The sequence below is a fragment of the Mesocricetus auratus genome, unplaced genomic scaffold (genome assembly GCF_017639785.1).
Source record: "Mesocricetus auratus isolate SY011 unplaced genomic scaffold, BCM_Maur_2.0 Super-Scaffold_100006, whole genome shotgun sequence".
Lineage (NCBI taxonomy): Eukaryota > Metazoa > Chordata > Mammalia > Rodentia > Cricetidae > Mesocricetus > Mesocricetus auratus.
In genome coordinates, this window is record NW_024429190.1 from 52,476,418 (window position 1) to 52,504,413 (window position 27,996).

Below are 27,996 nucleotides of genomic sequence, written 5' to 3' on the forward strand. Positions count from 1 at the left end.
AAAAACACTTCTCTGAAACATATCAGACTGGAGGGAGACAACCAAGAGACATATAAAACAATTTATACATACAGCCACAGAGTATGCACAAAAGATACAGAACTGCAAGGGAGATATGTAGGGCTAGGACCACCCTTTTCCATATTCCTTCTGCTACACCCTATGTGAGACTTGTGCCATGCTTCCTGTGGTGTGACTGTGGGCCCTGTCTCTCCATGCATTTCTTGTCTCTATTCTCATCTTCCATTTTCTACATCGTGGGTAGACTGTCTTTGGTTACCCCTAGTCAGGGAAGTGTCCTTGAGTGCAGAGGGAGGCCTGACCAGGGACAGACCCGGGTCTCCTTTCCAGCTCCAGTTCATTTGCGAATGTTCTCGTTTGTACAACAGGAGCCATGCAGGGAAGGACTTCCCATGAATGACTTTATTTCATCAAGTTCTGCCTCCTTGTTTCTTTCTGGCTCAGCACTGCAAGTCCTGAGTGAGAAAGTAGGGAACACATTCCAGAGGCACAGAACAGGGCCGTGAGTGACCAGAGAGGAACAGTAACTGCCTGAGGTTCAGAATGAAGATGCAATGTGTAGGGTGGCACATCTGTCATGCCTGGGATTCATTCTTCCCATGAGCCCTGGGCTCAAGTCCCAGAAAAGCAGTCTGTGGAACGGCAGGTGCCCGAGTCCTGAGGGATCTCACTCACACCAGTGGCCCCGTGACCAATCCAGGCAGGGACTGGATTGTTCTGCTGTACTGACCCAGGAAAGGGAAGGCAGCTGAGTAACCCCAAAGAGAACTAGAATTAACAACATAGAATACTTACCTTCAGAGACTACGCCTGGCAGCACTAGGGGGCTGTGGAATGCTGTGGACAGGCAAGTGTTCCGGAGAGGGGGGAGGGGCTAGAGGACACACCCTGGAGTTGCCATTTACCATGTGCTCTTTGGAAATCACATGAGACAAGAGAGAATGAGATGAAATCCCAGATTTTGGGAAATTTGCATTCACTGCGTAGGCATGTGTGGCCTCAGTTTCTTCACTGGACAAAAGTGGGATAAGGATAGGACCTACCTGCTAAGGTTGCCATGAGGATGGACAGGAGGGTGGACAGACACACTCGGGCTCACTGGTCCACATGGACTGTCATTATAGCTGTGGGTGGGCACTGTTCGCACCATCTGTGAGTCTATCTGCATCCCACCTCCTTCCCTCTCAACAGGCATTGGGGTAGAATGGAAATCCTTCTGTCTAGTTTTGCTTCCTTCTCAACATGTTTCTTCGAGAAGTTATAGCAGCTGTGAGAACTAAATTCTTCTCCTTAATCTACACCCAGGAGCCTTCTCTCTGAGGTTAGCTGGCTGCTGAAGCCTTTCTTTGGAGCTCCAACAACAGGGCAGAGTACCCCACTTACCTTGCTGATGCATCAGGGTCCCAAACTCCCTAGGCAATGCCAGATAGGATGGTGGAATGGCTGAGCACAGGACAGGAGGGAGAACACTCCACAGAACTCACAGGGGCAACTCAAATGTGACAGCTCTTGATCCATGGGACAGTGACAGAAAATGCGCTTGGGGAATCAACTCACAACTAACATCAGGACACAGTTTGGATGTCCAAACTTGTAGAGGAAGCACTTAAGTGCAGAGGGTTAGAAACCATGCCTATACCAGAAGTTACTGCTGTTTTTAATTTTCCCTCCCTCCCTCCCTCCCTCCCTCCCTCCCTCCCTCCCTCCCTCCCTCCCTCCTTTTTTTACTTCTTTCCCTAAATTTTTTTTAAAGCAAATGGCCACCGGGAAGAGCTACTAAGGCCAGAGGAGCAGAGAATACCCCAACAACTCTGGTTTAGACCCAGCACAGGAGCTCTAGACACTTATAAGAAGTTGAGCTGTGTTGCTTTAGTATGGAAAAAGAAAATGAGCAACCAGGCATTGCATCAGAAGCCGCTGGGACTTGGGAGGAGCAGAACAAAGGGTGGAAGGCCACTCCAGCCAATTTACCGCTGGTTTCCAGTCCAATGGCTGGCTCCTGTCCTCTCTGGGTTTTGGAATGGGCCGGTTTTCCTGGAATATTCTTTTATTGAACTCCAAAAGGCTGGATTTTTTAATGCAGATTAATTCATGATTTCAAAGACTCTTTGAAGCTGGCAAAACATTCTGTTATTTCCAGGAGTTATTTATTACTGCTGAAATACGGGCATAGCCTGGGAGGTCAGTCTGCAATCTTGTTTAGATCCTTTTAAATTTAGAAACTTTACAGTGACTTAAAAATAGATCCCATTTGTGTACTTTTCCCGTCTTTCATCCCTACTCCAAGGGTTGCTCCGTCATTCTGACCCACCCCAGAGATGAGCCAGAGCGGTTCAAGGAGTCTGCTGGACCATAACAAATACCATCTCTAATGAGTCTGGGTTGATGTTAGTCATAGGTGCATGCAGAGTTGCTCATTATCCTGCAGAGTAAGTTCTAGAACTAAGAGCAAAGGATACCACTAAACCCAGTGAATGGTAGCACATGTGCTCATGTCGGTAACAAATAGATCATGAGGGTAAAAGCTGACCAGTGGTGCTCTTGAGGATAACATGGGTATATGTGTGGCTGAGGAGAGATGACAGGACTCAGGTTCAAAGAAGTTCATACTGTACACCACCAAATGGTCGATGAGGATTGTAGAAGGCCATTCTCTCCCTGGCACTGTATGCCTGCATTCCCATGCTCAGCAAAGGGGACATTGTGACACTGAGGATGTTCCCTTCATGGTTACTTACCTTCATGAACATGCTGAATCCAGTTTTAAGGAGATCAGTGAGGCCTGAGGATGTATGCTCAATGTCAACGGGATCTGGCCTCTCAGGACTGAATATTTCCTCCACAACCTGCTTCAACAGTGGTTTATAGGATGCCTGGAAAGACAGAACACTGTGCTGTGAGCAAAAGCCCTTGTTTGCTGTGCCTGGAGACAGTTTAATCTGCATCACAGGAAGTAAAGCAAGATTAGTTTGATACTAAGCAATGGCTGTAATTTTGTGTGTGAAAGGTTATAAAACCTTGAGTCTTTAAAAATATTTTAATAACTTTTGAGAATTTTATACAATGTATTTGGATCATATTTACTCCAACTCTACCTTTTATTTCTTCCAGATCTGTCCTCCTCTTTCTACCCTGTAACTTTTGTGTCTTTTTTTAATTATTAATTTAATACCATAGGGATTCCAACTTGTGTTCATGCAGTTCTCTAGTACTGCCATGCCTCTTTAGTCTCTTCTGTAACTAAATGTCCCTCAACAGAGCTAGTCATAGTAGGACCAAATGCTCAATCTAGATTTAAAGAGACAATTTTATGTAGGAAGTATGGTAGAAAGTCTTGTTGCTTGATATAAACATGAAGATGGTCTCTAAACATTCTTAGACTCATCTCCTCTGCTTGGAATGTGACTGTTTATTTGCAATGGCTGTCAACATCCAAGCTAACCCTCCCTCCCCCACAGCGCCCAACTCTGTGTAGAACTATGTCAGACAAAGGAGCTGAGATGACAGACAGATGGAATCTGACTGAAGTCGGGGTGGAACCGGGTCACAGAGCACCACAGGAATCTCTGTAGGACAAGGGCGATGCTAGATTGCAGCATCTCTGCTTTGAGGGATGGTACTGAGCACTTTCCTTTTCTGCAACCTAAATACCCTGCAGACCCATATTTAGTGCTGCCTGGAGGCAGCTGTCTCACTGACCTCTTTCCTGACTTGCTGGAAAGTTCTTCCCAAGGGAGTCTTCTTTTCTCACAGATCAAGCCCCCTTCCTCCAATCCCACTGCTGTCCCTGCTGTCCCATACTCATCTGGCAGCATATCTGGGGTGTTAGCACAAAGGCACAAGTGGTGTCTCCCCTCCCCACACTTTCTGATCCACACTCACTCCAGGAAGGCCAGCTTCTACAGGGCACTGATGAAGGCAGCCTGTCTTGAGCTCTGTGTAGCTCTTTACATGTGGCAAACACGAGGTGCCGTAACCATGGTTACAGATATGCAGCGTACTGCAGTGTCTCTAGTTTTTTCTTGCTTTTCTTATAGGAATGCTAAGTTATTTTTCCTATATTCTAAGTCTCCTAAAATATCTCAGAAATGAAGCAGTGTTAGACTAGCAACACCAAGTCTCGCCATACTTTTGGGAGGGCTAGTATTTACTCAGTGGAAGATCCCAGTGTTGTGATACTAACTAGTCAGTGGGACTACTGTACACTGAGAAATTCTGGGATTAACAATCATGTTGAGTGAGCACTTGGCAGAGATAAAGCTACTGGCTAACCTTGCTTATAACTAGAGGAAGTCAGATTAAAGTTATACCAAGACAGGTTTTCTTATAAAGGTTTATTTTATTTATGTGTACATGTATTCAGGGGGTCAGGGTGGGGGGTGTATGAGTCCTTGGAGTTACAGGCATTTGTGAGTCATCTGACCAACATAAATTCTGAAAGACTCAGATGGAAAAAAACCTAAAAGTAGGGTATCAGACATTCTCAGGCTGGTTGGAGAAGAAACTTTTTAAATCAACACAGCATGTAATTTGGTAGTACCTATCAAATCAAAACTACATCTGACACAGAAATCCACTCTTAGCAATTTATTTTTTGGCTATGTTAATGCATAGCAATGCATTCAGAAACTGCCATTTATTATTTGGAGTAAGGAAAGATTAGAAGTCACTGTCTTATGCACTGTTCGGTTGTTGTAAAGAGACACCAAGACCATGACAATGACTAAAAAAAAGGTATTTAATTGGGGCTGGCTTACAGGTTCAGAAGCTTAGTCCATTATCACGATGCGGGAAGCATGGCAGCTCATGGCCAGACATGGCAGCTGAGAGTTCTACATCCAGATCCACAAGCAGCAGGAAGAGAGACACACTGGTCCTCATGTGAACATTTGAAACCCCAAAGCCCACTTCCAGAGACACACTTCCACCAACAAAGCCACACCTCCTAATCCCTGTCATTAGGGAGTATAGTACTACTCCTTAATGGCCAAGCATTCAAATCTATGAGCCGTTGGTTCACCCCTATGGGGGCTGTTCCTATCCAAGCCACCACAGGCACTCAAGAGCCCGACAGCAGGGAGCTGTTTAATAAGTGAGGAATGTCTATAGGGAGGAGCACTGAGAACATGACAAGGGAGGGCCTGTGGTGACAGGGTTAAGGCCTGTGAATGGAAATGCCAAGTGATGAGCACATGTGTGACGGGACAGCAATTATACAAAGTGGCAGGGAGAGTGTGACCACTTGTAGCTGCTGAATATGGAAAAGAAAATGTTGTGATGGAAACATCTTCTTCCAGCAGTGATTGAAGGGTGGGTGCCAGGTACAGAGGGAGACTTTGTGTTGTGTGCTTTTTGTTTTTCTAAAGCAAACCATCAGTACAAACAGGCCCCTTTTTTCTTGTTAAAAGCTAATAGATTATTCATGCAGGGAACGAGATTGGGATGAGGCACACTAAAATGTTAATCCTGTGCTCAGGAAGTAGCAGGGATCTGTTTTCTTTCTACATTTTCTATATTTACTTATGGATCTGTATAATAATAATCCAATAAAAATTTTAAGTAAAACCCCAAACAAACAGGCCTTTGGTTCCATCAACCCTCCCCTCCTCAAGTGGACAATGTGGGGTGAGCTAGCCTGCCATGAGAGCCCTTATTCTCCCAGTCGCTCAACCTGTAAAGTCCCTCGCTCAGGACAGTCCTCGGGGAGTACTCGGCTACTACATCAGCGCTGTCATCCAAAAGCATGTGGCTTCTCCTTGGTAAGCCAATTGCTGTTTTCTTGCTGTGTCTGAAGGAAGAGCTGAGAAGGCACTCCTGGTTGGTGGCACTCCTGGTTGGTGAGGCCACTCTGCCTCCAGCTCAGGGGACCCAGGGTACCGTGGCAGGGAGGCCCGTGAGCAGGAGACGGTCAGAAACAGAGTCTACTGGAGGCACCCGGATGGCTGTCCCCTTTCCTTTTATTCCACCTGGGATCTTAGTCTGCAGGATTGTGCCACCCACATCCAGTGGGTCTTTTCTATTTCCTTCGCTAATTTTCCCCGGAAAAGTTCTCACAGACACACCCAGAGATGTGCCTCCCCAATGTCCCAAAGCCTACTAATCCAATCAAATTGTCTGTCATATTTTCTTCATCATTACAACAACAGACTCAGTTTTCAGTCAGGTACTTTATCAACTGACTAAAAAGCCATCCTCCAGCTTGCTCTATAGCTGGTGGTGTCTATATTTCCAGTTTCTGGGCAAAGAGCCAGAAGCAGAAGGATCCCGTGGGGCTTTCAGAAACAAGTCTTTTAAAATGGAAACATATCCCTGTCTTCCATTTCTCTGACCTGCTGCATGGAGCACAGGAATACTCCTAAGGCTGCACAGCAGAAACAAGAAAAACTGTGGTGATGACCTACCGGGCTGCTATAATCACGACAGAGTCTAGCAAGGACCACTTCATGTGAGAAATAAACCTCATATGTCTAAGAGACTAGTCTCCAGATCACTGTTACTTGCAACTGAATGAAATACTGATACAAAGTGTGACGGGAATAAAAGACAGAAAAGACAATTCCTTCCTTTGAAGAGCTAATAGCTGTTTGTTTGCTTGGTTTATATAAAGCTGGATATATAAAGCAACTTCAACCAGAACAACAGAGAAATACATACAGGCTACCGCATGAAGAGAGAGAAGCTGAGCTGTGGTGGTACACACTTTTAATCCCAGCAGTCAGCAGGCAAAGGCAGGTGGATCTCTGAGTTCAAGGTCTACAGAGTTCTAGGACAGCCAGGGATATATAGAGAAATTCTGTCTCAAAAAAACAACAGAGAGACAGCAGAGAGTGAGGAGAGAGAGAGAGAGAGAGAGAGAGAGAGAGAGAGAGAGAGAGAGAGAGAGAGAGAGAGAGAGAGAGAGAGAGAGAGAGAGAGAAGGGGGGTATACTCCATGACCTATACAAAATGAAGTAAGGTTGTTGCCATCCATGGGGTCTGCCTACTACAGAAGAAAGAACAGCGGTTGGGGGTAGAGTTCAGACCCTGACTCTGACCCCAAGCAGAAGCACTGCACTGGGTCCCTGTCTCCCAGGCAGGGCATGCTAGGGGAGATGGGCTGTTCTTAGTACTCTAAAGATGCTAGCATGGATGGGAGGGTAGTAGGAAGCATAGAAGGTTTAGGGAAAGCAAGGACACTTGTGGATGGATTGCCCTCCATCCCTTTTCACACCTTGGTCTCCTTTTTACTGGGAGACTAAGTGCTAGCTGTGCTTGCCAGCTGGGCTGGACTCCCTGGGAGCAGAGGTTTGAAGGCACTACCTTCATTCTTGAGTCTTTGTGATACCCATTTATTACTGGGGAAGGTCAAAATCTGTCTTATTTATTTAAGGTAATGAATGGGCAATTATTTAGAATGTGGAAATAAACCATAATTAAAAGTACAAGATAGCTAAGACATCACACAAATTCAGTAGAGCCACATATACACCTTTCTCTATAGTCTGACACACTCATGACATGAATCTCTTACAGTTTTTCTTTTTTGGCTGCAACTTCTCAATTCTATTCTCCTATGACAATGCTCTGGTCTCCATGTGTCTCTTTAGAGATGTGACAGTTACTGCGCTATGAGCCCTTCCTTCTATATGTAGTTGTGTAAGGCTGGCCTGTGACTGCCAGCCACACTTGTGCTTTGCCAGCTGAGTCTGACCCTGCTACAGGGTTGACAGAAGGTTCCCTGCTCCACCTTGGGGCTAATGCTAGTAGCTTTCATTCATCTTTAGGCTGACTTCCAGACTTTTGTTGTGGATCCAACAAATTACCTTTCCAGTATAAGCCATTTATAGTGCTCTTTTTTCCCATTTTTTCTTGCAGCCAAAGCATAGTAAATAACAGAAGTGCTAATTATTTTTAAAAAATAAGTTCATAAGCTTTGCCACATAAATAACAGACAGAAAAATTCCCCAACTGTCTATTAAAACAATAGGGTACAAAGAACTAAGGCTTGCATGTGTAAAGAGCACACTTTTCGGAGGACTGCTTTTGGGCAGAAAGTGGTACTTGTCCTTCACCTGTCTGGAAAGTCCAGTTCAAGTCTCTGCTGATGAGACCCTGCCCCTCCCTCCCAGCCATTCAGGCCATTCACGCCCCCACTCCCTGACTGTCGTGGAACTTTCCCCTTTGTGAAGTACCATACACTCCTCAGTCAAGGACCAGCAGAAGGCGGCAGGCGGGCATCTCTGGAGTGCCACGCCCTTCTTTTCAGAGGTTACAAAGAGTTACAGAGGGTAGAGCGGCGTGTGGTCTGCTTTAGTGTGAAGCGGGTCTTCACTTGTCACTACCTTTTTGCTTCTGTCCCAACTACTGGGCGCTCTGGGGGTGTGGTGGCCTCTGTGTTTTGCAATCCACTCACCTGTGGTGCCACATGTGAGTGGAGACTGTATCATCATCTGTGGCAGGTCAAAGAGAAAGGGGCAGGATGCATAGAAAGATGTTACAGGCCTGGCATGAGGATGTACCACTGCTACCCATAGTTCACTGACCAGAGCTGGTCACAGGTCCACATTGACGTATGAGGGAATCTAGAAAATGTGGTCTTGCTCGTTCCCAGGAGGAAAAGGAAATGGGGTTCAAGAACACACAGCATTGTCTCAGCCATGGACACATTATGGAGGAGATGAAGCAGTAATTTTACTCTTTCCTTACTTGTCTGTGTGGGCAGAGGATTATTAGACTCTTTGTGCCCACTGAATAGGAATCTGACTTCTGCTTAACTTTCCAGCTCTGTTTCCCTGGCAACCTGATAAAGAAAGAATGTCAAACTAGGAGACAGGCAAGGCTACTAATGGCAGAAATGACCCTTGCATCGTGCGCTGCTGTAGACTGGGGGAACTACAAATATTTGGTAGACGGCAAGAGCTTTGGGCTTCTCCAAGTCAAATGGCTCTTGAATAATAACTGGGAATGTCTCTTTGAGGAATGCTGGAGCTATGGAGTTGTGGCTGAGAAATTAGCCCCTACGGGATATGAGGTTTCCAAACCAAGGGAAACCTCAGCACCAAGTCAAACAGTTCCCAGATCAGTATATGGACTACACTGCACCTCATGGTGCTCACAGGGACTCTCCCAAGGTAGTAAAATGACCACTGCACCTGTAACTATTTTCTTGTTCTGGGCAGGCTGGCACCAGAGGGGCTGTGACCACAGAGATTGTTGTTAGGCCCAGAATACACAAACCTTGAGTTAGGATTAGGGGCTTATGAAGATGCCTTCATTTATAAAAATATCAGATGGGAAAAAGAATGTTGAGGTCAGTTTTGGTTTGAAATATTAGTATATTTGTCTTTATACCAACTCACTGATTGGGGGATAACTATAAATACACTTAGAATAAAATATAAATATATGAAAATGAAAATTATATAATATAATAAAAAGTATAAAAATTGGAATTAGTTTTTCATTGGGGGAAAACTGCTTTCCCCTCTCCCAGCAGGTATCAATTGGGGTGGGACTTTGTGTCCATTGCAGTTTGTTTTCAAGAACAAATTGGGCTAAAAAATATTGTACTCAAAGAAAGTATGAAAAACCAAAATATTTCTGTGTGTCTCTTGTTAGTTCTGTGGTAGAAATAAGGAGTGGTTGTGTCTGGAAGTCTGAGCCGAGCTCCTGAGGAAGGGATCAGGTACACAGTGATTTCTAACATTAAATATTATAGTCTAACTCCAGTGTCTTTGGACTTAGGTATCTGTTGCCAAGGAGACCTGAACTGGTACCCAGTCCCAACTCATCCAGGAGGCTGCTGATTTTGCTGTGCTGGCTGGTGCTGGGGCAGCTGGAAGCCCTTGGTCCTGCTTCTGAAGAAGCACACTTCTCTCTTTACTACACATGATTCCATGCACCAGCATCTTAGGAAAACTGGCCTTATGGAGGGTGTCCAGCTTGTTTCAACCCAACATGCAAAAATAGGGAAACATCTGTTCTGAAATGCTGGTGGCTTTCTGAGGCAATTTCATGCTTATTTATCTTGCTTTTTCTGAGACTATGATCTTTTTTCTCCTTTCATCTTTTTAAAGGAAATGGTCTGTTTGAAGATACAGTATTTCAATTTGTCTATTCATCTTCCTTCCTTCCTTCCTTCCTTCCTTCCTTCCTTCCTTCCTTCCTTCCTTCCTTCCTTCCTTCCTTCCTTCCTTCCACATTGAAGCAAACTGTTCCTTAAAACACTGAATGCGGCCTTTTCCATTTCAATATGAAGAAATGAAAGCCAAGCTTACTAAAGAATTTCCTTGAATTCATACTCCAGTTACAAGTGTCTTCAGGACAATGTCAGGCTTCCTGGTCCTTAGTTTAGTTCTGTTTGGTGCCAATTTCCCCCCCACAAAAGGTAGTTTAGCAGGCTTGGTCTTGGGTAGATACTAATGCAAGTAGGAGGGAGAACAGAGGTTGGCTTAGGATATGGACAGCTGTTGGCCAAAGCTGGGGAGCGTTGACAAAAGAGATGGATCCCAACGACTGCTCAGAGAGCCTTATTTCCCTGGGGATGAGATGAATCAAGCCTCCTTGGGCACTGAGGCTTTAGACTTTCTTGTTCAGCTGCCAGGGGCATGGAAGAAAGGCCACATCTGTGCTCCATTGGCTCCAGCACCTCTGTCTTGAAGACTTATGTACCAACAACTGTCATCATTCTGGAGCCAGACAACATTTAACTGGAAAGGCCTATGAGCTCTGTGCCTCTGAGACATTGCTAATATCCCCCTGATGAGGCATATGGCACATCAAACACTCCATAGGGGAAGGAACCTGGGGAATATACAATGAGAAATGGAGTGGGGGTATGAAGACCCTGGCTCAGGTACCTTGTGGGGGAGGGGCTTAGGCCTCTGGTCTACAGGGACAATCCCTAAACTCAACCTTATCACACAAGCGAATGTCAGTAGTGACTGTCCTCATGGAGGGCTATCATCCTGTCCTGGGCAGGCTGTTGGTGGTGGTCTGCAACTAGAGAGCCAGTGTATCCTTTAGGTGGCAGACGGATAGTATCATAGGTTGATGTTACTTTTAGAGACCCATGAAAAAGGCCTTAGTGTTTGTTTTTTTCAACAGGAGGAAAAAAAGAACTTACAGCTCAAAGTCATGTTTTGACCTAAAAATGGTGCCTTTTCTGGGTGGCTCTTTATTTTTCGTGTTGTACTACACTTACACAATTAGTCGTGTTTATGTGTATGATGCTATCACAAGGGTTGGACTGGCATTAATTCTCCAAATTCTTAGAGCATCTTTGGGAGAGAGTGTTCTTCAGAGAAGGAATTGACCTCATAGAGATAAAGTCACGTGCTACGTTCTTCCAGTCAGGACCTTCAGCAAGAGCCTCCTTGTCCCCATTCCCTCACTGTCCTCACGGGATCACTCTGGATGTGCAGTATGGATCCTCCTCTGACTGGATAATTTCTTTCATAAATCATGTTCACCTTCAAATGAGTGGAGTACTACCTGCACTTTGCATACGAATCACAGCCAACCTAAGGGAAGTTGATAAAGATGAAATAAAAGGTGCCTCTAGTGCCAGCGGGGAAAGGAGTGACTCAGAGAGTGAGCATGCGTGTATCTGAGCCGGGGAGAAGCACGAGGAAGGAGCCTGATGCGGCAGGACCCCAAGACTCAGGGCAGAGGCCAGAACACAGTGCAGGGAAGATGGGGACAGGAATTCAGGACAAGACCAGGGTTCGTCCTGTCCTAGGTGTGTTGGGGCATCACAACTAGATTCTGTGTGGTGATAACATGTTCCTGGTGGAAAGCATACACTTTCTCTGAAGCTATGGGACCAAAGACCCAATTGGAAGAAGCGACAAGCAGAAATCTGCCTAGTGTGGTTCATAGCTTCCTGCTGCTGTGAAAAGAACCCGAGAAAAGGCAACCCACAGGGGAGAGGGTTTGGAACACAGTTTCTCGGGATCGTGGCTGTTCTCTGGCTTGTGGTGAGGTGGCTCATTATGGCAGATGTGTGTGGTGGCAGAGATGCTTACATTTTGGTGGCCAGAAAATAAGGTGCAATTGCATGGTTTTGACACATCTTTCAGGGCTACATTCCCAATGACCTGTTGCCTTCAATGAGGCCTCCCCTCCTAAAGTCCTCACCTCTCATTGGTACCATCAGGTGAGGACCAAGTCTACAGCACAAGTGCATTTATGGACATTGAAGGCCCAACCAGAAACCTCACCAAGTCCTGTCTTCAAAGGCAGCATGGCTCACTTCAAACTCTAGTCTATACCTGTACTTTCCTACTTCCCTATCTTGTATTCAGATACAGTCTCTGGCCTGAATAGAGACTGTGCATTACACGGAAGATGGACTCCACAAATGTTACCTGAATAGAGACTGTGCATTACACGGAAGATGGACTCCACAAATGTTACCTGAATAGAGACTGTGCACTACACTGAAGATGGACTCCACAGATGTTACCTGAATAGAGATGTGCATTACACGGAAGATGGACTCCACAGATGTTTAGTGAGCACTTCCCCCTATGTATAAGCTGCCTTTAGTGCCTGAGGATGATACAGTGGACAAAATACACCAGAATCCCTTGCTCCCATGGGATTCAACAGTTGTAACTTTAAAATTCTTTAGATTAGCAACTTAGAAACCAAAAAACTGGTGAAAATGGTCGGTAACCCTGTCTAAAGGGTTTGCTCTGGGTAACCAGAGGAGGATCTGGTCTCAGAGAGGTGAAGTGACTTGCTCAACGTCACACAGTAGGAGTCATATCTTGCTTCCTGTCCTTCATTCTCTTCCTACCTCTCACTAAAGATTTACTAAACAAAAACTTCTATATGCCTTTTGTTTTATATCTTTTACAACATTTGAATAATGTTTCACAGAAATTCATCATGTTTTTTCTCCCCCGAAGCTGGAACTCTCCAAGAAGCAGAGCCAGAGGCAAGGATTCAAAAGCAGCTGTGTGCAGCAAACCTGCCTCTGTTTCACCTATTTCTCTTTCCATGCTGTGGAGCATTTCACTGCGTTTACATTACTATCAATTTAACCTTCACAGTGTGCGCTCATTACCCAGTGCATCCCCATTTGTTGCTTGCAATATTGAGGAGCTGTGTTGCATGTGTTGATGTCATGGGCTTACTACGAGGGGAAGTATATGCAACATGGAAAACTTCATTTCCCGAAAGTCACGACTGCAGAACAGAGTCCCAAGGCCTGCAGAAATTACAGCATTGGTAGTGGGGAGACAGAATCTGGCTAGTTCATTACTGTCCTTATCACACCCATGATTCATAGCTAATGTATGTTTATGTGAAGTTGGCCAAATCAGTGCCCCGTGATGGTCATAAAATGGAAAAGACCTCATTAATTTTGTGGTTTATTTTCTCTGCCAACTATTGTAGCCATTTCCCTTCTGACATTCTCTGGTTTAAATTTCATCATATACCATCAGTTTCAGCATGTCTTTTGGAACTAGTCCACAACACAGTATTTAGAATCGTTGATTTTTTGAAATGATAAAATTACATGTGTTTGGTGATCTGAGTGATGTGACCTATATTCTGTGGTGGTAGTGTTCTCAGATTAAAAAAAAAAAAAAGAGGAGAAACTCTATGAATGCCAAACTCTATGGTCTTGGTATCTTGGTGGATGGTTTTGAATGGCTATCAGCACCTCTAATTAATACTTCCAGATCTCTCTGAGAACCAAGGTACATAGTGTTGGCTGCAAAGACTGCCACCTGTCCTTGGCTACTGTATAAATGTGGCACATTACTCCCCTTTGGAACTCAGGCCAGTGTTTCTCTGGCCACCTTGCTGCAGAAACAAAGAGGAGACCAAGGCCAGGAGTGGTCATAAAGTGTCAGCTACTGTAGGAACTCACAGGACGCAGAAGTCAGATTCTGCTGGATTGTTGTGGGGGAACATTAGCTTATCTCTACATGCATTTAAACAGTCATCACCATGTGATGAATTCATCACTGTCACAGCTCCCTACTGCTAGTATTCAAGCATCTGTCCTGGCCTGCCCTCGGGGTTCTGACAGGATACTCCCTCAGCTGCAGCCACTAAGAGCACCACCTGTGCACACTCACTATGTTCCCTTTTAAAAGAGCCCTGCCCACCTTTCCCCTTTCTTTCTTCTCACCTGCTGCTCCTGTCTCCAGAAGCTGGTCTCCACCCTCCCCTTTCCCCTTTTTATGATCCTTTTCCCTAACTGATAAAAGAAACCCTCTACTTGAACTCTGTTGCATGGCGTCTTTCTCTCAAGCCACTTTTTAAAAATTACAACACCTACTATGGCACATTAAACTCACCAAGAATCCTCAATAGATAAGTAGTTTTACCAGAGACATCATGGGGAAGTGGAGAAGATCCCCACAGCCATACTTAATGATCTTTCCCATCAGAAATACTTATTCTTCCATGGAAGTTCTTGTTTGCCACCAGCATCCTAAGATTTGACTCTATAGTGGCCATGAAGACCTCCCAGGCTCCAGAGCACCAGGTGTCTTGACTCCTTGTTCCTTTTTCCTTTCCATGGTCAGTTAAGTACTTTCTTTATTCTGATTATTTACAATGTTGATGACCTGCTAGAGATAGAAAACTGGTATAATGTAAAGCCAGTCCCTCACTTGGAAACAACAATAGTTGGACCCAAAAGAAAGGCTATAGTCTACAGCTGGGACAGACCCAAGGCTATAAACAGGGGTGATTTCCAACCCAGTTTTCACCAGTTACATTAAATCTGGGGCACAAATGGATTGAGAGGCTTTCAGACTTAGTGGAGCCACAAATGGTCCATTAAAAGTGAACCTGGAGTCTACCTAGAATGAAGTCCATATTCTTAAGAGGCTGAGGGGAAACTCCCTTGTGGCCATGGTCTCTGAGTCCTAAAACACAACAGCAGACAGGTATTGAAGTCATGTGCACTCACCTGATGGGTATGATTTCCAGGAACATAGACAGACTTAAACTGTCTCATGAGAGTCCTAGCTCCAGCAATCTCTTGGAGAGACGTGAATACATCATTCATAGCAAGTTGCGATTTGGGAAATGTCAGGTTAATTGCAGACTCACAGCCTGAAACAGTCCAGAGATATTTTCATAAGTGAACAGATCCTTAAGTTTTCCTCATAACAGCTTGAGCTCAATGTGAGAGTCTGGGATTCCTTTAACCCTACTTTTTTTTCCTGGCTGCTCACTAACAGGGCTGTTTCAGTCATCCATGAGTAATGGAACATTATGAGTGTGAATGCTTTTGACACAGAATTGCCTGGCACCACAGCCATTGACTCAGTCACTAGACTGCCAGGGCTCACTGACAACAAGCTCTCTAGGGGCTTTGATTCTCAGACACTGCCTTGGAAAACCAAGAGGAACACAATGAAAATGAGAGTGAGCACTGCGATGCAACCTTTGCCTGAACTCCACTGACAGTTCCAGAAGGTCTGACAGCAGGATGGAGAAAGAGAACAGAGCCACACCAAGAGTAGAACTAGCTGGGATGGGCAGGTGCCAGGACTACTTAAAGGGTAGCAGTCTAAGCTAATAAAAACACAAAGGTAGCAATCACTCTCACTGATAGACTACTGTTCTGTTAGCCGTCTACCCAGAAGAGAAATAATCAAGGATAAGACAGACGTTCACACACACATGGATGCATTGAGAGCTCTCATCCTCAATTCATAGATACACCAACAGGTGAACTCACCACCTCTCATGTGACCCCTGTGAGGTCACAGGGATGGTGTCTCCCCTTTCGAGCATGAGGACATTGAAATGCAGGTTTAGAAACTCTTGTGAATAGGTACTGCCACAGCCTTGCCATGTTCACAGTCACACAGGTCTCACCCGCAGGGTCCATAGTGCCTGTGTGCTCTGCTATCCATCTGGACCACCTGCCTGCCTTTCTGTCTGTCTCTTCCTCTCTCTTCCTGTGTGGGTTTTCTTTGGTTGTACCAGCTTGTGGGCCCTGCATGTGGGCAGGCTAGAAGGGTTGGGTGCTACATATTCATTCATGGGGATAATTCTGAGTGATGGCCTCCACTGTCATTCTGAGGGGCCTCAGCATGCCTGAACCCAGCTGCCCCTCAAGAACTTGTTCATTAACACCATCTTCCTTCCTCTATGGATTCACTGACAGGACATTTCATACAAATAGACCATAGAATACATGACATTTTGCAGCTGGCTTCCTGAAGTTGTCTTGTTTTTAGGCATTCTTCAAAAGATTAACCCAGAGTTGCCAGTAAGTCCATAATACATTTCATGTATCTACTCAGGTGCCCAGAATACCCAAGGTGGAAACTTTAGAAAGAAAATAAAGTTTCTCAGCTGGCAGGCACTTGGGTTGTCTCTGTGTCTCAGTTGTCAAGACAATGCTGGGAGTTTTTCATGGACAAGCTTTTATGTGGACATGCACTTCCATTTCTCCTGTGTGGACTTGATGGCAACTCTGTGTTAATCTTTTGAAGAATGCCGGATCCACACTGTTTCCCAAATAACTAGCTACTTTACATTCCCACCAACACTCTAATATGGTTTCAGCTTCTCTATGTCCTTGTCAAATTCTTCTAATATCTATTACTAATATCTATTTTCTTGACCATAGCTATCCAAATGCCTATAAGGGGATACTTGTTAAGTTTGATAATCAAGAAAATCGCTTTGGGAAGGAAGAGGTAGGGTCAAACAAGCTTAAACTAAAAGGGGATGCATCTAGCATACATAGAAGCATCCAAAGGACCCCAGCTGCATCCGTACAGAGAGGTGGCATGTGAGTGGCTAAGCCCATACTCTTAATTAGTATGTGACACTGTGTATAGTAACTCTTAAGGGTAGGCAAAATTCCCTAATAAATATTTGCTTCCTGGTTTCTACAAATGTCTGACTTGTCATTTAAAAAATGGGACTGTGATACAGTGGTTTGAATGAGAAATGTTCCTCATAGGCACAAATATTTGAATATTTGGCCTTCCATCGGTGGCACTGCTTGAGGGAGAGATGGAACTTGCTGGAGGAAGCATGTCACCGGGGGAGGGGGAGCTGTCTTGATAAAATGTGATCAGCTAGCTTCCTATTCCTGCCACCATGCCTGCCGGCTGTCATACTCTTCCTGCCATAAACTCTATCCCTTTGTAACCATAACCCAAAACAAACCCCTTCCCCCCTGAGTTGATTTTGGTCATGGTGTTTCATCACAGCAGCAGAAAATTAACATATATATATGTATGTATGTGTGTGTGTGTATATATATACACTAGTTTTGTTACAATAAAATACTAGAGGCTGGGTACCTTATAAAGATAAAAAGTTTCCATTATAATCTTAGAGGGTAAAAAGCCAAGATCTACTTAGCCTTGTCACAGTATGGCATTATGATGACAGAATGTGTGAGGGGAACAGATCACATGGTAAGATAAGAAGCAAGGGCAGAGAGAGGCCAGCCTATTCTACTCATAACTCACTCTTTCAGGAACTGTTTTTGCAGAACCAGAAGTGACTCCAGAGGGAGTGTCAGTGACCTGCTGACCTTGCCCTGTCTCACTTTGTCATGTTCTACCACCTGTCAAACTCAGCACCCTGGGGGTTGATCTTCCAGCACAGGAACCTTTGGTGACAACCCACACCTAACCCGTGCAGAGGTGAAGACAAATGTGAGAAAACTCTGTGTTTAGTTGACTTTGTGTACGTGGAGGACTCCAGTGGGGATGCAGGAGGAAGTCAATGGAAAGTCTCCAAGCATTCACACAAATCCTTGGAACAATTCCATGCCAACCTTGTGGATAGGGGAAACCTGTAGTTTTCTGAAATGTATGCTTATAACTTCTTCCTGAATCCTGAAAAGATTCAAAGCTACGAATAGCTGCACTACAAAAGGCCAGAGTGTGGAATAGTCTCACAACCTGGCTGCTATTCGCACTGAAGCTCAACCTGAGACCACACAGCTTGTGTCTTATTATCAACAAAAGAAGGAAGGCCAAGGGTGTGGCTCTTCATTCACTAATGAGGGTTCTTCTATAAACTCATGTGAGTAAATCTGACTATCAACTATCAATCTACATATCATCTACCTACCAATCATCTAGCAATCATTTATCAATCATCATGAAGACAAGGAGAAAGAAGCATTCCGAGTTCTAATACCATACAATTTGTTTTTAATTCCTCTAAAGGACTGGCTAGTAGACTAATATTTTAGGTAAAATAATTCATTTTCTATAGAACTGAAAAAGTCATTCAATTTTCACATGGCCCATTTTAATTTTGGGGAAGAGTACAGAGGAAATTATTTATCCATTAGGCAGAGTTTGGTATGAAGTCATCTACTAGACTGAAGATAATTTACTGAAAAGTCTAGACTATTTGGGGAGCTTGTACATTATACATCAAAGTTAAGGCCAAAGTATGAACTCATATGGGTTAAGGTCAACCACCGAGCAGGCTATTTAATAGAGGTGTGTATGGGTTACTGTTAAACTGAACTTAAATGAACCAAGTGAACAACAGAAACTGTTGGAAGGAAGACAAAGTCCAAACTGTGCCAATAAAGACCTTCTTTTAAATAGTCTACTGTTTAAACCTCCCATACGGAGTAACTTCTGTTCAAACTGCTGACTCTCCCCAACTTTCATGTTTTCTTCAAAACCAGTGTCCTCGGATGCATGTGTTCTGGGGACAGTAGTTGAAGGGGATTCACTTCTAATCAGTCTTTAACCATTTTTCATAATTTACTTAAATTTTACTGCTTTACACTTACTAAAGTTGCATACATAAAATCTTTCAAAAAGTGGTAACACAAACAAACAAACAAACCAAAATGGGACAAAATCGACAAACAGAAAAAAGGAGAGTTTTATCTTATTTTATCATCCTCATCCTCATCATTATTTTTAGATTTGGTTATATTGTAAAGAGAGAGAAAAGGAAATGGTGTGAATTTTTGTGGGTGGGGAAGAGGGAAGGATCTTGGAGGAGCTGGGGAAGAGAAAACTAATCATAACATATTATATAAACATTTTATTTCAAGTAAAAAAGTAACTTTCCAAATAAAGGTTTATTGCTAAGTGTGGTGGTAATTTATGCCTTTAATGACTAAGGCAGGAGAGTTGCAAGTTCAAGACCAGCTTGAGCTACATAGCAACATTCTGTCTCAAAAACCCATACAAAACATTATAAAGCAACAGAAAAAGAAATATGGGTCAGAAATATCAGCAACTAATACAAGATCCTCCATTAATGTCCCTCTTCTATTGCAAACTAGCAGTCCTGTAGACATCAGGATTCCCACCATCCAAAGGCACATCTGGGGAAGCTGTTTATTCCATGTTTGTACTGCAGTTAATAGAAAAGAGGGGACGTGGACACAAAAGCTACAGCATGGGACGAGCAGCTTACTTCATTATTAGCAATCTCTATGTTCTCTTATGTTCACTCTAGTTCAGTGGTTCTCAACCTTCCTAAAATTATTTTCTTAGCGGGGCCATGGTGGCGCATGCCTTAAATCCCAGAATTCACGAGGCAGAGGCAGGTGGATCTCTGTGAGTTTGAGGCCAGCCTGGTCTACAAGATCTAGCTCCAGGACAGCTAGGGTTACACAGAGAAATACTGTCTTGAAAAACCAAAAAAAATTATTTTCTTTGCTACTTCATAACTGTAATTTTGCTACTGTTGTGAATCATAACACAAAGATACGTGTTTTCCAATGGTCTTAGGTAATCTCTGTGAAACGGATGTTCAACCACTAAAGGTGGCGGGACCCACAGGTTGAGAACTACACTAAGAAGTTTATGTACACTAGCATATCTAATCTCCACAGAAAGCCAGGGTGGTAACATGGTAGACATTATTACCATTCCCACTGCAGATAGAGCAAGTTAGCCACTGAAAAGTAACACAAGGCCACCCTAAGCAATCGGTGGCAAAGTTAAGAGTTAAGCTCTTTCCGTCTCACTCCAGCAGTGGCTTACTTGCCACGGCATGATTCCATATGTGGTAAGAGCATGTGAATAAATGAAAAATTAGAAATACACTTAGCTCATTTTACATTGAAGAAATTCTTTTACAATGGAGTGGTAAATGCCTTTCTTATTGGGAAGAACTGGCCCTGTCCCAGGAGTAGACATTATGGGATGGTTTGCAGCTAGACCCAGGTCCTTCCTTTTTGGCCCTACAAGGTGTAAGCTTTCTCAGGCTAACTGCACAGCCTCCTTTGAATCTGTGCTCTGTCACATGCCATATTCAGTTACTTCTTACACTCCCTGAACAGTCTGGTCCATTAAGCCAGCTCACTCGATAACGGTGATTTTGTTTTGTTTTGTTTTAGGCAACTCAAGTGTATGCTTCTAGGCAATTCTCACTTAAGCCCCTTAGTTGAATAGAAATAGAGCAGAGGTGGATGCCAGTCTTTAGTTGAGCACGGTCTGTGCACTTCAGAGGCTTACCTCTTGATCAGGGAGGCTCCCAAACCCTAGGGCACCAATGAGTTCTTCTAAAATGTGGGGATGACTCATGTCCCTATGTTGGGCTTGGGGTCTCTTGGGCAGTGTCTAGTTACCCTCAGAGGAACTACACAAAGCCCCTGTGCTGCCACCCCTCCCTCTGCTCTCCTCTCAGCCTTCTCATTTACTCAAAGCTCTGTACTTCAGCAGTGGGAGAACAGTGGTTTCCATAGCCCTGAACCCTGGAGTGAAAGCCTTTCCAGCCACAAAACTGTTCACATGCAAGGAGGCTTGGATATGTTAGTAATCTCCCAGGATGGCTGAAATGCCTCCCCCCCTGGGGGAGCTGGATTCTCTCTGGTTTTCCCAGGGACCATGCTTGGAGCTCCCTGGTTCATCAGAAGATACTGGCTGTTTACGTTCGTCCTTATTCCTCAAGCATTCAAGAAAGTGAAGCACCTCAGACAGGAGTTGAAGTGGCCCTTACAGGAGCCTTTCAACAGACCCTGCGCACCTGTGTGCACACGCACCTGTGCTGATCAAACACACAGCATGGGTACTTGTGCCCTTGGCTATGCTCAGGAGAAGGGGAGTGGCTGGAACTGGATTGGAAACTGCTCCCTATTTACTGATACTATTCTCCTTAAACATCTAAGAACTCCTGCAGGCCCTTGAAATCTATCTGGGAAATATTGGAGTAAAAAACATAGGTTAACCCTGAGCAAAAGACAGTTCTCTTTCAGGTCTAATCTGGTATCCTCCTCCTTGTACTGCCTGGGAGTCTTGAACACCCAGTCCACTTTGTTGTTGCATTTAGAGCTTGGGCTCTCAGCAGGCTCTAAACAGCAGGGGCTTGCCTCCATGAGGTAGTTAGAGGAAAGGTCATCTCAGGTCTGACATGGCCAAAGAGGTCATAGCACTGAGAGGTCATGACCTCCCTCATCCATCCAGCAGGCTGTCATTCCCTTTTCTTTCTTTTGAAATGATTGCTTTATAACACAAGAGTCTTTTCTTGGGGCTCTCACTATAATTCTTGGTAAATGAAAACAAAACTTAACAAAATGAAAACCAAATAAACTTTGAAAGTGACATGACATCTGAAATCTTCTAAATTTGAACTGAATAAAACAACCCCCGAGGAGGGAGGTCCCACCTGAGCAGGCAAGGCAAAGGACAGCCCGAGTCTCCTCTCCAAGCCTGCTTGGGATGGACAGGAGAATGGGAAATTGTTTGAAATGGGAATCATGCAACCTGATTTCTCACACATATATCAGTAGCCATTCATCTATCCACCCACCCATCCATGTCCCCAATACAAACATATACACACACATATCCACACCCATCCATCCAAATACAAATATATACACACATATACCCACAACTACCCACCCAATACAAGTGTATATGTATACATATCCATATCCATCCCCAAATACATATACTCAGGTATTTATATCCATGTTTACCTACCCTCATACATACAAATACAATTTTGTCTTAAATTAGAATTCAGTTGCGTGCATTCACTAATATTTCAAAGTCCTTTCTTTGGACACTGTCTGCTGTAGAGTTCTTTCCTCACAAATCATTATGTCTTGCTAGTGTTTCTGACTACCATGTAGTCTACTTAAGAGGCCCATAAGTTAAAGAGCCCACAGCACAGTCAGAGGTCAGAATTCTTGTGGATTTTAATGTCTTACTCCCCTCCCCAAACCTTTTGCAGTTGCATTATTCAAGCTTCAAAAGCACTATTTAAGAGTGACTCATCTTTAGAGACTTTTGAAAGCATTAAATTAGGTTTGTCACTGAGGACTGTTTTTAATTTATATTTCATCAGTATGTGAAAACATTTAATTAAGTATTTCAATTTAGTAACAAGTACAAATGGCAGAAACGGGCTTGAGGACACGCATAGTGTGTCCAGAAGGACACAGCTCCCCCATCAACAGCAGCCCTGTGCAGACACATGGACTGGACGAGGCTTTAGAAAAGGGGGTGGGGTTGGAGTCTCGGCTTCCATTATATTTTATATAGGGATTAAAGAATGTTAGTCATTCTAGTGATGGGGTCATGTGGAGGCTGGTTAAGAATGTGAGAAATATATGTATACACACAAAGTTATGCACATATTTATAATACATATATATTTCTGAGGTCCTGCATTTACACTACTCAGGATCTTTATCTGTGTCATCAATCTCATGTTTAATGATCTAGGATGATTTTAAAGTTCCTATATATGAAATTGTAATCTGGGCTACCAGGCTTTAGGCTTTACAGGGCCACTTTTCTCCTTTATTGCCAAGTCCTGGAGCTACACATATGGCAGGGGCCCCTGCATAAGTGTGGTGGCAATAATAGCATGTTTGTATGAGCAAATAAGGCTGCCTAATAAAGTTCAAGGCAGAAATACAAATGTCAAGGTCACAAGGGACCCAGAGTATAATTAGACACCTACAAGGCTAGCCTTCTAGAAGGCCTTCTGTAACCCTTCCCTCTGGCTCTGATGTATACCAACCCAAAGTTCCTCTACCACTGAACCTTGTTGAACCTTGTCCATTGTCCTCAATCTCTTAGACCATTATTGGTACTCAAGTGACAGTGGAGGGCAAGAGACAAGAGGGTGGGAGAAAAGCTCCCATGGGAGCAGGGATGCTGGGCTGTCTTTTCATTTCTGCTGGTCTAGCATAGTGCCTGGCTTAAGGAAGACAAACACCTCTTGAATAAATGCATGTGGAAAACAGAGACTAGTGGGGAAAGTTTTGAATCAGACAAAACTTGCCATAAAGCAACAGCACTGATTTTCTTGGGTGGATGATAAATCGTCCCTGCAGGAAATTTCAAACAAAGATCTCCAGGCTGGTTCTGAGCAATTGCAGGCTACCAAGGGAGGAGGAGCAACTCCCATAAAAGCTACTGCAGAAGAGCAAGTTCAATTGGTGGAGAAATTCCGTTTGTCTGTGCAACACGAAAAACTAAACCACACTCCCTTTAAGTATATACAGAGATCTGACAAAAGTGTTTTAAGAAGAAAAGAGAAGGATAAATACAGATCTCAGAGAACGGGTTCCCTCTGGAGAGGGTGAGGTGAGGAGGCAGGTAGTGAGCAAAGGAACAGGACAGAAGGATGGGGGCCATGAGTACTTACTATTTAATTATGTTTTCTAAGTTGATTTGTATATCCCCCATATTATATGTATAGTAATGTAAGCATTTATATGTACCATCATCTTTAAAGTATAACAAAACCAGTTTGACTACTTTCAAAGCCTCCAGCAAATTCAGCTTTTGAAAATAGCTGATTAAAGAAATGAATAACAGCTGAAATCTGTTATTATTGGGCAGGTCTGGGTTGCTGGCAGACAAGGGAAGACTTGTATATTCAGATGAGAATATGGAACATAGCTGCCCAGAATTGTAACCCCAGTTCTGAGACTTTTACCATACGTAAGTGAAGGATGGACAGCAGCAATATTTTGCAGAACTTGCATATTTAAAAAAATTTTAGCATGTGTGTGCATGCGTGTGCGCGTGTGCGCGTGCGCATGTGTGTGGGCGCCCGTGGTGTATTCTCTCATGTGTGCACAGTCGATACTGGGCACTGCTATCATGCTCCACTTTAGATTTTTGAGACAGGGCCTCTCACTGACCTTGTACTGTGTACACTCTGTACCTGGAGAGCCCCCAGTATCAGCATGGTCCTACCCATCCACCCCTGGGGGCCCAGGCACAAGGCACTTTCATTTGGGGATCTAAATAGCAGGTCCTCAGACTCACACATCAAGTACTTCAGCAAATAAGCCATTGCCCCAGCCCTGACCTTTTAGAGACAACTTCTCCTGGTAGAGCACAGAGTCAAATCGCCAGAGAGGCCCAGAAAGCATAACTCCTGTCCCATGTAGGCAGAGGGATTGGCAGCCCCCAGCCCTGACTTCCGTAATGCTTCAGGAAATATCTAGGCTGGAGCCAAACAGACAATTCTAGACTATCACAAGAACAGTGGAGTAGCCCCAGCTCTATCTAAATAATGCCTCCAAGATGCTCTGAGGACCCTCTCTAGAGTGGCGCTACAGAAGCCCTAACTGTACCAAGCCAGTTACTGAGATTTTATGTAGCTGAATAAGGGAAGCATTGAGAACCCCACAGACCATGTGATAGAATGGCAACAACACAGTCTCACATGTTGGTTGTTACACTGTCTGTTAAATCAGCTAAAGCACAGCAAAGCGATCTGGAGTTCTCCACTCAAAGTGAGTGCAACACGGCAATGTTTGAGCCCATGTGTCTAGGAAGGTGGGCATCAAGCTTCTAGTCACAGGTATCATCTGTCATGCTGGCACCATGGCAAAGCCAAATCGCTTTTATATCATGTTGACTTGCCCCTTTCACTGTCACAAAAATTTTCTGTAAGTGGTAAAATGCCAACACATTTGCTTACCCCAGAGTTCATGTTCACCAACTTTTACCTCCCCACAGGCAGCTGGCACACGGGCTCCCACCAGTAATCACAGCCAAGGATTCATATTGGCAGGTCTCACTGTAAGCCGTCCTAAGAGGTCTCTTGTTTTTATTATGCTGAGTTAATTCTATTGAATTACAAACTTGCCATTTACACTCTACCAAGGCCCCTTTCAAACTGTGTGGACATTTCTGGTGGCTCTGAATAGCACCAAATGGTTTGCTACCTCTCAGAGCTGACTTGGAGATGTCAGGTGGAGGGAACTGGGGGTGAGGCTGCACCTTGTTTGTGAACACTATGACAATTCTGTTGGTTTTACTTTGTGTACTACTATAAGGAACTGAGGCCAGCAAGACGCGATACAACCCGCCCATGAATGAAGCACAGCTGGTAGCTTGTCATTAGTTTGCTTACTTTTTAGGGTTTCTGGGGGTGGGGTGGGATGGGTGAGGCAGGATGTGTATAGAACTGATCAGTAAAGTAACACAGCATGATGTGAACCTGTGGATGGGACGTGCCTGCATGCTCTTCCTTGAGTTGAAAAGAGCTTGCCATTGTTGGATTTCAGAAGGAGAATGCTCTCAGTGCAGCATTTCAGAACCAGTGTTCCAGGCCAGAGAGTCGGAGGGCGAGAAAGAGAAGGCCAGAGGCTCTCTCCACAAATGGTTCCCTCCCTGGCTTGCTGCATGGGGGAACCCACATGCCCTCCCCAGGGATGGGGTGCCCTATCAGCCATTTTCCTTGATGGGTCCTGAACCATGTTTCTCTCCATATCCCATTCCTCCCTGCCCTCTATCACATGGAGGGGAGTGCGGGGCTTGATGGGTCCGACTCCACAGAAGTGATGCAAGGATTCCCTCACCAGGAAGACAATCCAAAAGGCCTCCTGGAGTTGTGGCCATAACAAGCTTTGGAAGAACACGCCCAGGCAGCACTCCGTTCTAAACCTCAGCCTGGGCCCAATCTGTTTGCTGGTTTCAACAAAGCTCTGATTTTTTTCCCTCCAGCAGATAAGGTTGTACTTATTTTAGAAATGGCAATTAAATAAGAGTTGGGGGGGGGATGAGGGACTGGTAGAGTGTCCTTTCTAGCTGGGAGGTGCCCCTGGGATCATGTTCTTATCCAGGTTCCATTGAATATGTACTTGTCTGAGCGTAATGACTGTCCAATAGTTATATAACCCTGCATTACAACTAACTGTTCATTTGTAGAAAAGATGAAATCAGCTGTTCAAAATGAGACAGATTTAAAAGCCTTTCAAAGACTGTCTGGCCCTTCAGCCTCTTGTTCTCACAGCCACTTAGAAGATTGCTTTGAAATGTTCGTTTCCATTGTGTTTCTTGAGCTCCAGAGTCACTGAGCTGACTAACAGAAGATTCTGTGAGCACCGGGTGGAGTGTGGGGTGGCCGGGGTATTAATGTCCCCCACACCATATTTTGGGGCAAGAAAAGGTAGGTAATAACCTGGAATCATCTTCTAATCTATTTGAGAGAAGCGGAAGAATAGATGGGAAGCTGGTTGGCTTAAAGTTTCTTTCAACTCCTTTGTTTCTTTTAAGAACAGAAGCACAAATGGAGTTTATTTTTCTTCCAGTAGCAGACAGATCAAATGTGCCCAGGCCTCTGCCCTCCCCCAGCGTGCACACAAATCACTCTCTGCCCCTCCCCCTGAGGTCCCCTGCACCTGCTGCTGTAAATCTCCATTGACCTGAGCCAGCATCACTATGCTTGAAATTTAAGCTTCTACTAAATGAGGCCCCTTATCTATTGCTTTTCTGTACTTTATTCTGGAGGCAGTGTGGATTCATGTGTGGGTTGGTCATGCCTGATTCAGAGATGGGATGTGGGCCAGAAAAGCTGCTAATGGGCCTGGGGCAAGAGAGAGAAGGGTAAAAATAGCACCCTGTTCCTCGTCCCTTTTTGTGATGCAGGGGTGCGGTGACTGTGGAGGCAGAGGAATCCAGCAAACTTCTGCCTCCAAAGTCCACAAGTCTAGGTTCCAAGCACACTCAGGTCTTGCTCCAAAGGGAGCTGGGACGTAGAAGGGGCAGGATACAGATGCTCCAGGGTGCAGCTGGGGTGGCACTGGCGGGTGAGTGCAGCCTTCTAGATTCACCTCACCTTGTTCAAGCCTGTTCTGGCTTGGGCTCCTACACAGCTTCTCACCACTCCTTTCACCCCCTGGTAGAGAACTTGAAGATGAATAGCAATGCCTAGAATGTGCCTTAAACTCTGCCAGCAAAAGTAAATGATTACAGAGACTCAGAGAGTCTAGTCTTTCAGTCGCTTCTGAGCAGGGTCATTTTTAAGCCAGCAGCTGTCTTCAGAATTCCCCTCTGTCCCTGCTGTCATGGAGAGTGACTAAGTGAAGGAAGCGACTCAGAGCTCCTCCTTTTTGCAAGATGGGGACCAATCAAGATGGGGAATCAGAGATAGAGATGTGTCCTGCAGGATGAAAAGGGTTGTAGGGACCTGAAGGAGAGGACTGAGACAGTTTAGAAATAAAGACACCAGAATGATTAGAATTCCTTTTGGGCCTCCATTACGGAGGGAAAAACAATCAGTCCTGATGGGCCAGATTGATAACACTTGAATTCTCTTCACACACCAGAGCACAACTACCTTCATTTCTACAGACTCCCTGCCTCCTTCCCAGGAAAATGCCATTTCCAGAGCTGGGGACCAGGTTTAATGACACCCGTGTGTCCCTTGCCCCTCCTCCCAAGCCACAAGGGTTCCATTGTGCACTCATAAAACTAGACATGGTGCCTTCTGAAAGCCAGGTATCCAGGAAGTGACCAATAAAATTATCATGAGCCTGGATACAAAACAGGCTGTTTGTGTGTATGCATACGTGTGTGTGCACACATGTGTGAGTGGACGTGTGTTTATTTGGGGGGATGGCAGAAACAAACAATTCTGAAACAACCCTCCTTAGAGTGGATGATTGTGGCTTTGGGGTTCTACTTTTCCAAATGCCTCCTGTAGGTGTTGAAAGAAGCTTCAGAACAACTGGACACATACCTCCAGGACATCTGTGACGCCCCATGAGCTGGTAAGAAACTACTAAGTACTAACTGCCTGGCATGC

The 27,996-nt window shown here is 44.5% G+C and overlaps 1 protein-coding gene across 2 annotated transcripts in view; it reads right to left on the reverse strand.

The window, feature by feature from the left end:
• Scfd2 (sec1 family domain containing 2) overlaps positions 1-27,996 on the reverse strand; it is a 341,734-nt gene that overhangs the window by 18,324 nt on the left and 295,414 nt on the right. For both annotated transcript variants that reach the window (XM_040747205.1, XM_005080782.4), the window contains exons 6-7: positions 14,939-15,084; positions 2,760-2,894 (exon numbers count right to left, since the gene is read on the reverse strand). In XM_040747205.1, coding sequence (XP_040603139.1) covers positions 2,760-2,894; positions 14,939-15,084 — 281 coding nt within the window. The remainder of the gene's footprint in view (positions 1-2,759; positions 2,895-14,938; positions 15,085-27,996) is intronic.